Raw genomic sequence first — 13,940 nt, 5'->3', positions numbered from 1 at the left:
GGACGTGGGGAGCTGGTGGCATTGCAGGCACATGGACTGGAGAGGAGCAGAGGAAAAGGTACTGCAGTGGCGAGGAGCTGCCGTCCTGTACAGATCGATTGAAGCCTCTAATGGCCTGTGCACTAACTGAAGGCTGAGCTGCTTCATCTAGACTGTCTATTCCAGATTATTCCTGTTTCCCCAGCTTGTAAATAAGATTGTAAGTAATGGTTCAAGCTATGAAGTACTGCACCTTTAAGCATAAAGAGGTAGGTTTTACTACTCACAGGGTCGTAGCTAAGAGTGTCTGATGCAGTGAGTCTGCCTTACACCTAAACCGCTCGCTTGCTGGTGGTGGGGTTAGAATCATGTCAGTATTGCCAAGATGGAGACACTTTGCTTTTAGCTGCACAAAGTATTGGCAAGTGTGGTAGCGTTCCTCATAGAATCGGACACAAAGCTCCCCTGGGCTGCTGCCCACAGTCTTGTTGGGAGTGTCTTAGGCACACAAACAAGTATGTAGGAACGCTATCCCTTGTCAAGACTTTTCTGCATCATGTCACGGGCTTGGCTGTGCGGTCGGTGGCGGTGTGGAGCGTGTGGAAGGCGGTCGGTCTGTCCCAGGGAGAAGAGCTGGTGTCGTACCCAGGGGATACAGCGCGTCCGTGCCTCACCCAGCAGAGGGCTCCCCTGATAAGCGAATAAAAAACAGGTTTTATACCCGGCATACTGGGAGGAAAACACTTTGGTGGTCGCCATACCTAGGAATCCTGGATTCTTGCATTAGGTTTTGACCATAGTCTTTGCCTAGTATTTCTCAATACCTAATTGAAAGCATTTGGTAAACTGAAACAACGTGCACGATGTTATTAGAATTTTTTACAGATTGATGTGTGTGTGTATTTGTGTTAAGTATGTGTAACACACACAGTCAAACTGTCAGAACTAATCAGCTCTTTTCCTGCTTCATACATAATTTTTTAGAAAAAAAATGCTTTCTAGCAAGAAGAACATTGTGAGTATGACTGCAAAAAATAGTAGGCTGCTGACTTTCTGCAAATGTAAATCTATAGATACAATGGGTGCTACTGAAGATTTTTAAATTTAAATTTAAATGGAAGTTAAGATAGGACAATTGTGTGAAAATGCAGGTGTGTGCATGCCAATATCTTTTTGTGACAAGACATTTGATTACCTTCTGCAGAATGATTAGGACCTCATTTTTGCACAAGGCACTGGAATTTAAAAAAAAAATACTTAGGAACAAAGAATTATCTTTTATCTGTGCTTTTTAGAATGATAAACAATTCAGTGAAGTAGATTTGGCTTGTCTTTTCTCCTTTAATGGTTCAGAAACACAGGTTACCTTCTCCATATGGAGTCGGCTGTACTTTATGACTGTGCTGCTTTAAATTATATGTAGAACTGACAATTGTTCAAGTAGGCAAAGGCTAAAACTAGAAAAGTAAAGGATTGTTATAGGTGAAGCTAATCAATCAACTGTATATCATCAAAAATGTACTGCAGATATTTGGGATTTCATTATGAGGTACCAGGTGGGTTTGGTGTTTTGTAGCATAGGAAGATTTTGGTAGGTGGGGTATTCAGGACATGAAAACTTTTCAGTGCCATTTGACTGCCATAAGGAGCACAAGCTGGTCTCAAGGAATGAAGCTACTAGATGTTCTCACTGTTTCCAGCAAGTGGGAGGAAAATATTAGTCCCCTTCTCTTCTTTCTCTAAATGAAATCTTGTGGTCTGCTTCTCCTTTCACCTTGAACTTATTTCCTTGTAAAAGTATATCTGACAAAGAAGTTAATCTCTGTAGGCAAAGGGGAGCAGGCTCTTCAGTTGCTTCTTTGCTCCTTTAGCCAGTCTGACCTCCGTCAAACACTAAGGAAAGGAAAATAATTTGCCCTAAACTGCTCTCTTTCTGTACAGTCCCTTTTCCTGCCTGCCTGCCCAGGGAATGAACAGTCCTGACATACTGGAAAACACCATGGATATGAACAGCTGTTTTTTCTACTATTTTCAGTTTATAGGAAATTGATAAAATGCCTCACAGTGTCATGCTAAGGGTCTTCAAGCAGCATCTGTATTTGTAATCCAGTGTGAGTGTGTGAGAGGTGCTGCTGTGCTTGCAAGCAGGCTTATTTGCTTGCACAGGGCTGCTCTGAGAGATGCAGCTCTTTTCAACAAAGATTCTGATTCTGGTTTTTTTCAGAAGTAAGTTAGTTAGCCACTTCCTGTATTTGTCTGTTCATGTTTTCCTGACTTTAATACTGTGCTCAGCAGCTAGTGACAGAGACTATTTTAAGTCCTCTTACAATGGTCTTCTCATTTACTTAGCTAAAATGAGAAAGTTAGCCCTGCATTGACCACTTGTTAGCTGATGACAACTTTTACTTTGAATCTGGCTCCCCCTCCCCCACCTGAAATCCCTAGCTCAGCAAATATTTGAACGTGCCCAAGTTAATCATGAAACTGAGATCTTTATCTGAGAGAGACGTGCAAGCTACCAAGGGTGGTGGTTCCTTTTTTTTTTTTTTTTTTAACAGTACTAAAGTCAGGTTCACTTTTTAATGATGAACCAACCAGAGTAAGTGGATACCTTCGGCACAGCACAGAGCTTTAAGCAGTTAAGAAGAGAGAGAAGGCTTGGATTTTCTCACTGCATGTTGCAACTTTTTTAAGGATTTTTATGGAACGTTGGTTGGAAAGCAGAGCAGTCTCTTTTTTGGAATTTTTTTTTTTTTCTTCATTGCTTCAGAGAAGCTTCCTAGGAAAAGGAGGTTTTGGGGTGGTTTTTTAAACAAGATTTTTATAAGAGGAAACCAGTTTTTCAGGTTTTTTGATTGTATTTTCAGGCTGTATTACAAGAGCAAGCATTTGTGATGCATAATTTACAAAGTAAGTGATTTTGAATTTCTGTATGTGTCTTCTTCATCACCTTCATATTTTGCTATAACTGGTTACCATGTAGAGCTTTCAAGGTCTTAAGGTACATGAGTGCAAGTCAAATACCTCAGTACCTCTCCAGGTTATTCAGGGAATGGGGAATCTGCCTATCTGCCTCCTGTCTTTTCTTGCCTGCAGGCTAGGCTAGTCTGAGCTGCGCACTAACCTGATTATACAAGTGTGGGCAGTCCAGAATTTGGCCACCAGTGAAACCCTGGGGAAGTAATTTTTCCTGAAAGCTTTTATTCAGTGGAATAAAAAATCTTACTGATCCCACATGAGACCTAAATGCAGCAATGTAGTTTTTGTAGGAAATCTTTATAACCTAATTTAAATAATTACTTTGGCAACTCAACTGTTTGAGTAGCAGGTGGGCTAAACCTCCAAGTTCAGTGTTTGGACTTGTGTCTGGGATGATTTTAAGTATCCTATTTCATTTTGGAAATGGAAGGAATCTTTGGAGCATGTCTACCTCAACAGGGAGGGGAGAGTCTACTTCAGAATGAATTTAAGCTTGTTAAAGTATAAAGCAAACTAGCATGCATTTTTTTGTAGCTCTTGGTACTTCAAACATGTTCTTGTATGTTAATGCTTGTCCAAAAGGGGTAAGCTGCTGAGGGGCACAGAGAGGGGGTAGATAGGTGTGAAATATTTGAGAAGGATATAAATTGTGTTAATTTTATTTAATGAGCATTTGTGAGATAGAGCACATTTCAGCTGCACCAGGATTTCTTATGATGTAGGCACAGATAGTTGCTACAGCTACTCTTTGTTGTGGTTATTTTTGGTATCTGGTTTTCTACCCCCATAGATTATAGTGAGTATAAAGCATTCACGTTGCTTTACATAGCATTCTGCTCTGGAATTAATAGTCTCTTCTGTGAATGTTTCTTCCAAGAAGTCTGAGAGAGGTACAGTCAGCACAGGGGGGAGTTAAGGAGTATTTCTAAATGGTACGAGGATACCGATGACATAAAGTCAGGTGAGGAAGGAGACACTGACAAGGGGCTCTTGCTTTTAAAAAGAATTAACTTGTAAATATCTCAATGAGAACAAGGTAGAGAAACAGTGTGAAAGGGCAGACTAAATCTTGTTAAATCCTGACAAACTGGCCTTTTATGTTCAGCAAAATCATGTTTCAAGATTTCTCTCAGTTTTTACTTTATTCCATGGTTTAGACAAGTCTGCTGAATGTAAGATTACAATATTTGGGTTTGGGATTTCAAAATGAGTTAATCTAGATCAAATCGAACTGTATTTTAATATGAAATAATAAGGGAGGGAAGGCATCTCTGCAGTAGGCACATTTTATATAACAATATCAAGTGTATCAGACCTATGTGTCCATTAAAGTAATAGAAATCTGCACAGTTTTAAAACAAAATCCCTATTTCATTATGTGGAGATAGATGTGCCTCTGTCTGTATGTAAAATGGATATGTACTGGATACACACACACAGAGTTATACTCTTTTCCCTTCTGCACGTACAGGAGGTCTAGAAGCCTTTTAAAGCTTTTTGAATGGTAAACTTCAGGCATCGAAGCAGGAGGTGCAGTGAGATATGACCGACCTACTTCTGAAGGGAGCTGCTCTGTGTGTGAGCGTGCGTGTGTGCGCGTGTGTGTAAGAGCTACGTGCTGCAGCATATCAGCCTTTTGTCATCCTGCCAGGATTGGACTGTACCATGCTGCAAAGTCAGGAAAACGAGCTGGGAAGGCGGGCGTGGAGAGCCCACTCACTCCTTTTTTTTGTAATACCAGGTTTATATTGCAGTTCTGCTAAATGTAGATTCTTCCTGAAACTGAAATTGTTTTAAGATTAATGTAGAACAAAATGATGAAACAGGAGTGGTCTGGTGACATTATTTTGACATGATTGGCTGAGGATTATGATGTAATAGGTTACAGTGCAGCCCCTTATAGGTTTTAAAATGAATTCCAAGACACCATTACAAAGAGAGCCTGACTCTTTTCTTGTATCTGAGCTTACTCAGTGAAACTCATACAAATGTACAGTACTGTTTGGAATATGGAAGAACTGGATATAGAATATCCTAAGACAGATATAAATTGTGGCACAGACTTGATGTTTTACATAGAAATGGATCCACCAGGTAAAACTGCAGTCTTATTATGGAAGACTTAATTCTTTTGGTCTTTATAATAGCTGCTGAAAAATTATTAGTGGATATGTAGGATTTCTTTACTTTGTCATTGATACAAATAGTTTTTCTTTTTCCTTTTTTCATAAATTAGAATTAAATTGTGGTTTAATGCATGGTTATAGTAATTAGAATCATAACCTGTAGAAATACCTGTCTGCTTACTTAATTTAATTTTTACTGAATTGACCTATTTTGTTTTGATTTTCTTCTGTCAGATGTAGTTCTAGTTCTGCTATTATATCATTAACATTTTGTATTTCTTTTATTATTATTTGTAGTCACACTGTGACTAAAAGGAGATGTTGTAATAACATTTTTATTTCCTGAAACAGTGATTAAAATTCGTTGTTTTGGATTGTTTGAAGAAAAACAGATTTTAAAATCTAGCAATATTAATTGAATACCTGATAATTGCATCATTTTTTCATACTCATTGCAAATTTAAAAACATGATCTTTTGTAGCTGATCATAATATATAGGGCAGGGACATTCATAAAGAATGGTGTACTTAGTGGCGAACTAAAAGAGCTGAGTTGATTTTTAATCCTGATTCCAATGTGGTCCCTCTTGCTCCTATGTCAGGAGTGCTGCAGTATCTTCTCTGGCACCCACTGGTATACGTATGCAGCTTTGACATTGAGAAAAGGGGGATGTGGTTTTTAATCATTCCTGGCATTTGGAACACAATTTATTCTGTAGAATAGTAAGATTAACACCAGGGGCATTTGGGTCACAGATGGGTTTCTTAAAGTGGGTTGGTTTTTTGGTTTGGATTTTTTTTTTTTAGCAAATCATCGCACAGAATGCTGAGGATCACAAAAACCCAGTTCTTCTTAAAATGTACAGTTTGCATCTTCTATTACTCAGCTTCTAGGTGAGGAAGCAGCAACACTGCTCTAAGATCATTACACAGGAGTTAAAAAAAAAAAGAAATTTTACATGTTTTATTATTTGTATTCACTTGAAGATAGTGGAAGAAGGTAAAAGCAAACTTCAGAATTTTTTTTCTCAAATGTTTTATTCACAGGCAGAGGAGATGAGTATGGCGTTATATTTTGCTTAATATGTGTTATTGCAAGAGTAACATACTTTTTTGAAACTGTACATCATTCTTGTTGAATTATATTGTTTTCAGTAAAATACCTTGATTCCTCCAATTTCTTCTAAAGACTTAGTGATGGGAAAACTACTTTGTAACTATGTTTTTTTTTTTCTCATTGGTGGAATAATGTGGAATTTCAAGGAATATATGGTCAGGTTTTCTATGAGTTATACTCAATTTTTTTTCCCCTTTCATCTGCAGCACTGCCTCCTAAGCCACCAAAAGCTAATACTGTAGTTAACAACGGCATGAATAACAACATGTCATTACAAGATGCTGAATGGTACTGGGGAGATATCTCAAGGTAAATCAGCTCAAGACATGTTTTTCTTATGTTTGGCTTTATCTTCTTTCTATGCTATTCTGTGTGTATGTATTATGCTTAAGTATAGAAAAAATGCAGTTCTAAGGGCTGTTTTTAGGATATTTTCCTACACAAGCATATTATGTTTGGTTTTATTCCAAACATGACTAAAAAGTTACTGGCAGTCAGTTAGAATGTAGTATGTGAAATGATTGTTCTGTTACTTAAGGCAGCTCTGTGCAATGCTAGTATGAAAGGACAATACCAAGAAATATGTATTTTCTTCTTGTTTTTTATCTAGAACCTCGTCTGTAGGTACAATAGTTAGCAAGCCAGACCAACAAGTGCCATATATTAACAACATTTTTAACTGTACTATATATAGGTACATTAGGCCAGCACTGGCTGCTCCAATTGTGCAGGCTTGTATGAACAAGCAGAAAGACCTTCGCATTAACATAATTTTGTCCAGCAGTGAGAGGACATAGGACATACCATTTTTATATCACAGTTGTTCTCCAGCAATGTTAAATAAGCTATTAAATAACTGTATTTATTAATATGGAGATCAAGAAGGCTTATAAAAAACACATATTTTAAAACAGAAGAACTTAGAGCACAGCAAGAGGATAAATGAGTAAGTAATAGCTGAAATCATCGGTTACTTTTGCTTTCATTTTAGAGAAGAAGTAAATGAGAAGCTTCGAGACACTGCTGATGGAACGTTTTTGGTACGAGATGCTTCAACTAAAATGCATGGGGACTACACACTTACACTAAGGTAAGACTAGTTATGTTAGGTCTATAATACATGACAGTAAAACGCAATACTGCATTTAAAATATGATGTTCTTTAGGAAATAGTACTTGAAGTATGCCTAACTTTTCAACAAACTTTTTTTTGCAGGAAAGGAGGAAATAACAAATTAATCAAAATATTTCATCGAGATGGGAAATACGGCTTTTCTGACCCATTGACTTTCAACTCTGTGGTCGAGCTAATAAACCACTACCGGAATGAATCTCTAGCCCAGTATAATCCTAAACTGGATGTAAAATTGCTGTATCCAGTATCTAAGTACCAGCAGGTAATTTGGTCTATTTTCTTTGTGTTTCACTTAAATACAGAGAAATTACTGCAGTCTGGGGAGTCATTTATCATTAACTTCAGCTCTATTAATATTTGAAAAAACGAAGTGGGTATAAAAATGGATATATGGTTTTTTTTTTTTAAAACCAACTCCACAGTTTGCATATAAATAATTAAAACTTTAAATACTGCAGATACATTATTAAGAATAAACTTAGGTTAATAAATATCCCACTCAGTAATGATGAAATATATCATTTTCAGTATAAAGCTGAACACTTGCAATGCAAAATTGCTTTTTGTCATTAATTTCTCATTTGCATATTATGCCTGTAGTGTGTTATATATATCCATATTGATAAAAGAGGAGTCACATTTACTATATAACTATCTAGGCTTTTTTAAGCAGTTTTATCCCTGTGAAAATCTGTGCAATGTAATTGTTTTTCCCTGAAAATCTGTGCAATATAATTGTTTCTTCACGGAATATCTTTCCTTCTGCTCATCATTCCAGGATCAAGTTGTAAAAGAGGATAGCATTGAAGCAGTGGGAAAGAAATTACATGAATATAATACCCAGTTCCAAGAAAAAAGCCGAGAATATGACAGACTTTATGAAGACTACACAAGAACATCTCAGGTGAGCTAGATTTGATACCAAAGGGAAGGCAGATTTCTGTTTTAGAAGAACATTATTGTAAATTCATACTACCATCTTCCTCTATCCTCCTCCTCTTCTCTTCTGCCACCACACCATTGCCCAGAGGAGGAAACATATCTGATGTGCTTGCTCGGTATAGTAGAATCGCTTACTCATGTTTGAACAGTCAGCACCTGTAACCTAACCCACCCCGTGCCCAAGCCTGACACCTGCATCCACAGCAAGCACACAACTGTCTTGATTTACTAACACTTCTGCATACTGACCTCATCAAGCTGAGTTACAGTTTTCAAGACACATTTGCAGGGAAGCATTTTATTTTATTTCTAGTTCTTGAAGGCTCTGGTTTCATCTGTGCAGGGTAGAGAGATGACATGTGTAGATACAGTGCAGGAATAAAAAGCTGCGTCTATCCTTCTCTCAACTTAATCAATGATGAGCCAAGTCTTGAAGTGCCAGTGAATTAATGCTGTTTTACAGACCCAGAATCAGAACTGCTGCTTAAAATTTTAGGAAATTCACCTAAAAATAATTGATGAAAGGTGGAGAAGTGCAGGCAACTTGAACCAATGACTTAAAAGACTTACCTATTGACTAGCTATGTAGGGGCAGGAAGCTGGACTAGATGACCTCAAGAACTGTCCAGTCCAATATCTTCCACTTTTATTTCAGAAAGCCAGATGAGCCTCTAAGGACATTAGTTGGTACGAAGGTCAAAGTGCATTGCCGTAAGGCTCTAATCATCATAAATAAAATTTATTTATACAAAACAAAGATTGTACTAGCTCTTTGTCTAGCGGTTTTTCTTTCTTGGAAAACCTCATCATAGAAAGCCTTGTCATGGTAGCCTTTTGCGCAGACCTGTTCTCTCTGTGTTACAAGGCTCTGCAGACAGAATGCGTTCTGGCAAAGGGGTATTGAGGTCTTCTATTATAATATACTGAAATGTTTCTGTGATACAAGCCAATAAATCATCCCTTCTGTCTGATAACAACTGTAATAACAATTATTTTATTTTCAGGAAATTCAAATGAAAAGAACAGCTATTGAAGCATTTAATGAAACAATAAAAATATTTGAAGAGCAGTGCCAGACGCAAGAAAGATACAGTAAGGAATACATTGAAAAATTTAAACGGGAAGGAAATGAAAAAGAGATACAAAGGTCAGTAGTTGTATTTGCATTTAAAGTTGTCATGATTTTGAAGAAAGAAGTGGTGCCAAGTATACATCTGCCTAAAACTAAAACACGATGGCACGTTTCAAATTGTTTATTTGTAAGCAAAGCAAGCCTCAAATGGGATAGATAAGAACTTGCAAAATGTAGAGCTGCATCTAAAGAAATAACGTATTCTCGTAAGTGTCTATACCGCTAAATAGCAAATTATAAAGTTATGAATAAGGCATCATCAGAGTGTAACCTACCACATTATTCCATTCAGAATTATGCACAACTATGAAAAACTGAAGTCTCGAATAAGTGAAATTGTGGACAGCAGACGTAGATTAGAAGAGGATTTAAAGAAGCAAGCAGCTGAATATAGAGAGATAGACAAGCGTATGAACAGCATTAAGCCAGACCTCATACAGCTGAGGAAGACAAGAGATCAGTACTTGATGTGAGTATCATTATGAATTAACAATTTTTTTAAAAAGTTTTGGGGTTTTTTTTAATTAGTATTCAACTTCTGTGACTAACAATTAATTTTATTTGCAATGATTGTTCAGGTGGCTGACTCAAAAAGGTGTTCGGCAAAAGAAGCTAAATGAATGGCTTGGAAATGAAAATACAGAAGAGTGAGTATTAAAAAATTTAAGTATTTCTGGTAATTCAAATCATCTTACACAAAAGTGTGATATATTTAATGCCTGGACCAGACAGGAAATTGCAAGCCTAGGTCTCCACTAACAATGTACACTGTTCATACATGGCAGCCTACATTATGCAAGTATTAGAAAGGACTCTGTCTCACCCGCTGCTCTCCATTACTCAGGAAAGTGCATGATCGAGTTACTATAGCAAAGCATAGTAATGATCTTTAAACTGTGTCTTTATTCTTACCAACAAAATAAAGATCATAAGGTGTTAGTATCTTACAGAGATGCTGGATGGATACGGATGGATAGATTGTTCAGGTCTTTTAGGCATGTGCAGGCTTTTTCCAGATTTCAAGTGTTGGTGGTATGATGCTATCTGGTATAGAAGTACCCACATCAGTGTATTTACATTGCTATCGGAGATGACAGAATCATAGCATCACAGAATGATTTGGGTTGGGAGGAACCTTAAAGATCATCTAATTGTAAACCCCCTGCCATGAGCGGGGACACCTTCCACTAGACCAGGTTGCTCAAAGCCAAAGCCTCATCCAACCTGACCTTGAACACTTCCGGGGAGGGGGCATCTATGACCAAGAAGTCATGGGCACCCTGTTCCAGTGTTTCACCAGCCTCACAGTAAAGAATTTCTTCCTAGTATGGTAAAGTTGTATATGCTGAAGCGTGGTCCTTCTCTGGTTTTGTGGTCTAGTTAATTTTTCTGGGAAATGGCACGATAGTGTTCTGTCATTTCAGCAATTCAATTTACTATAGGTTCTGACAGGGGTTTGTCTAATTAATATGTTTCACCTAATTCCTGGGAAAAAAGCACCTGGATGGTGTGAAGGTAGACCAAATTTAAACAAAAGCAAGCCACAAAATAATATCAAAAGTCTAGTAAGAGTGAAGAATGAACAAACAGAAAAACAAAGTTGTCTGAGTAATATTTGTATCAACATTTTCTGCCTATATAGTTTCCTGTGCGTGCCTTCTACACTGCCTGGTTGAACATATAGCAAAAGCAGCAAACTGATAATGACTGTTTTGTAGATTTACATTTTAGCCTTGTCCACAGCTGTTCTAATTTGGCTTGGTTTATTTAGTTTCCTACTGTTATCCTGGAAATTGTGCATCTCTGCTGTGACTGCACTGGTAGAAGCAGGGGATAAAAATCGTATACATGTTTTACAGTCATGTTGTTCACTTAGTCTTAGCGCAGCTTAAAGATGATATGATGGAGAATATGTAGGCACCTGTTTGCAACAGTACTCCCATCACTTGAACGGTAGACAAAGAACAAAGCCAGGCCATAGTTTTAACATAGCATCAAAATAGTAAGTGAAACTGTTTTTACAGAAAATCTTCCTTTTGTCTTACTCTGTGTCTCTCCTTGCCAGTGAGTCTGGTAAGTGCTCAGATTTCTGCCGAAAAATTAAACTTTTAGAATATGAGTTTAGGAAAAACATTGTAATGCAGAAAAAAAAAAATCAATATAATGATCAGCAGAGAAAACAGGAGTCGCTTTCTCTAGGTGCTGGTTGAAAATAGAGCCACTGCCGAATGCATTTCAGCATCAAGTAGGACAAAGGAGTATGATGGGATAAGGGACCTAGAGAGTGTAAAAAGAACCCTTGTTTCTGAAAAATTGAATTCTTTGAGATCGCTAATTTCTGTACACTAATTTGAGAATCTTCAGACAGGACTGTGGATGCGTGAGAAGTCGTGTTTTCGTAGACCAAGGAAAACTGGTTAAAAACCTATTACAGAGAGAATAAATACATTAGCCATACACAGACTGATTGCAAGCTGAGCAGGAGACTCATGGCTCAGCAGTACAGGCTGCTGGGGGAGTAGGGGGCTCTGGAAATGCAAAGCGGTTTCCACAAAGCTCAACCAGTGACGTCGCCTTTCATGGTGGGCTTAGCTCGGAGAATTCTCTATAACTCTAAAACAGCTTTCTAGTTGGTGGCTCTTTTGGTAGAGAAGGGTCTATATTATGTGCTTTTCTCATAATCAGGTTATAAGGGGAGAGAGAGAGAGCACTCTGCTATTCCACCCTTTCCACAAAACCATCTCCCTGATAAATAATGAATCCATCTACCTGTACAACTGCTCATAGCTTTCTCAAGCTGCAGGTGTAGTTGATACATTGCATGGTTTTTCACTGCTGACCAAGTGTTCTGATGTTTGGAAATGAAGCTGGCTCAAAGTGTATTGATTTCATTGGGCTTGCTATTTACCAAAACAGTGAGCAACGCTAGAAGTACTGAAGTACTCACAGCAGATTCTGGAAGATAACACAGCATCCTTTTATATCTTTCTTCAGATTTAAATGAGTGTTTTTGCAAGAAACAAGAACCAGAAATCATATTTTATTTTTATTCAGTGGTTTAAACGGTGCAGTATTGTGTGGTTTGCATTCCCAGTTTTAACAGGAAAGCACCCCCCCCAAGTAATATGAAATTGGAACTACTTAATTCATGGATTTTGCTCTTCTATATGTTTCACAAGCACATTTTGTCCTATTTCAACAGCCAATACTCTATGGTAGAAGATGATGAGGACTTGCCCCATCATGATGAGAGAACGTGGAATGTGGGAAACATCAATAGAAACCAAGCTGAAAATCTTCTGCGGGGAAAGCGAGATGGAACATTCCTTGTTCGAGAGAGTAGCAAACAAGGCTGCTATGCCTGCTCTGTTGTGTATGTACCCTAATTTGTGAATGATGTAACCAACATTGGAGGCACCTACTTTGAGCCAGAGGCAGATAGGAGCTTGCATATGCATGGATCCCATTGTACCTTTGGGCTTCGACGCAGACCAGCAAGTGCTGAGGCCATCCTTATTGCCATTCCATTTCCTACAGAGCTCAAACCTGTGCCACTCCCACAGATGAGCCTCACACAGAAGAAGGGAAACCAAAGCATGGATGCACTCCTTTTTGTTGAGCTGCTGAGTCCTGCCTATCTCCTACCTCCCTAATCTAACACAACATCTGGGAATTGGGGTTAAACCTAGGCTTTTTACCATTATCCCACCACAGAAGGCAGGAATTCTATGTAGTAACTAGCATGTTAAGATTTATTGCCCATACCTTATTTTCTAGCTTAACTTTACTGTACTGACAAACTAAAAACTGTGCTTTTTTTCCTCTTTAGGGTGGATGGAGAAGTAAAGCACTGTGTGATAAACAAAACACCTACTGGGTATGGATTTGCAGAGCCATATAACTTGTACAACTCGCTCAAAGAACTGGTGCTACATTATCAACACACATCACTTGTGCAGCACAATGACTCTCTCAATGTCACACTAGCCTACCCAGTATATGCACAGCAGAGGCGATGAAGATCTTAATACTCTGGGTTGATTGTTTTTTTCCTAAAGAAAAGATCTGACAACATTGAGGCCTCTGGAGAGAGAAGGCTCCTTTAAGCCTTACTCAAGAATTTGAGCTGCAGTATCAAAGCTATCTGTCTTCAGATGGGACTAGAGCTTTCCTTCACAACTGCAGTGGGAGAGATCACAGTATTAAGCTGTGAACGTATGTTTCTAATCTGAAGTGCTTTTTTTTTTAAGAAAAGAAAAACACAAGAGAGAGAAATCCTAACCTGATCTCCCTGCAGGGACATAGAGGCCTTTAACCATGGTGCTTGTTTACGACCACTTCTGAAGCTTTACCAGCTAGAACATTGGATTCTCCAGACACAAGATGTAAGAGGTCTTTGTCATTCAGTTATTGGAATTTCATGGTCACAACCTGGCTTGGATTTGGTGTTACTGCACTCAGTGGATCCAGACACACAGCATTGTGGATTATTTGGTTTCTAGTGAATGATATGTAGCAGAATGGCACTTT

General features: G+C 38.1%; 1 protein-coding gene across 3 annotated transcripts; it reads left to right on the top strand.

The window, feature by feature from the left end:
- Positions 1–2,873: 2,873 nt before the first annotated feature.
- Positions 2,874–13,657, top strand: LOC104523932 (phosphatidylinositol 3-kinase regulatory subunit alpha). Of its 3 annotated transcripts, none has more exons than XM_010166665.1 (10): positions 2,874–2,889; positions 6,408–6,510; positions 7,193–7,291; positions 7,418–7,598; positions 8,115–8,240; positions 9,283–9,425; positions 9,703–9,879; positions 9,989–10,057; positions 12,613–12,783; positions 13,240–13,657. In XM_010166665.1, exons 1-10 carry the CDS (start codon positions 2,874–2,876, stop codon positions 13,427–13,429), a joined length of 1,275 nt encoding a protein of 424 aa, XP_010164967.1. In that variant the 3' UTR covers positions 13,430–13,657. The 3 variants fall into 3 exon arrangements, with proteins under 3 accessions (XP_010164967.1, XP_010164965.1, XP_028940499.1); XM_010166663.1 differs by lacking the exon at positions 2,874–2,889 and adding an exon at positions 4,947–5,052; XM_029084666.1 differs by lacking the exons at positions 2,874–2,889; positions 9,703–9,879 and adding an exon at positions 4,947–5,052.
- The last annotated feature ends 283 nt before the right edge of the window (positions 13,658–13,940 follow it).

This window comes from Antrostomus carolinensis, unplaced genomic scaffold (genome assembly GCF_000700745.2).
Source record: "Antrostomus carolinensis isolate BGI_N321 unplaced genomic scaffold, ASM70074v2 scaffold5054, whole genome shotgun sequence".
NCBI lineage: Eukaryota > Metazoa > Chordata > Aves > Caprimulgiformes > Caprimulgidae > Antrostomus > Antrostomus carolinensis.
Note: the sequence above shows the minus strand (reverse complement) of the source record. Positions and strands in the feature narration are given on the sequence as shown.

Bases quoted from the DNA above. Each gene is read 5' to 3' on its own strand.
- LOC104523932 (XM_010166663.1), top strand. From the start codon at position 4,947: ATGTACAGTACTGTTTGGAATATGGAAGAACTGGATATAGAATATCCT. The intron at 6,511-7,192 runs GTAAATCAGCTC...CTTTCATTTTAG, and splicing joins TACTGGGGAGATATCTCAAG to AGAAGAAGTAAATGAGAAGC. The intron at 7,599-8,114 runs GTAATTTGGTCT...TCATCATTCCAG, and splicing joins CAGTATCTAAGTACCAGCAG to GATCAAGTTGTAAAAGAGGA.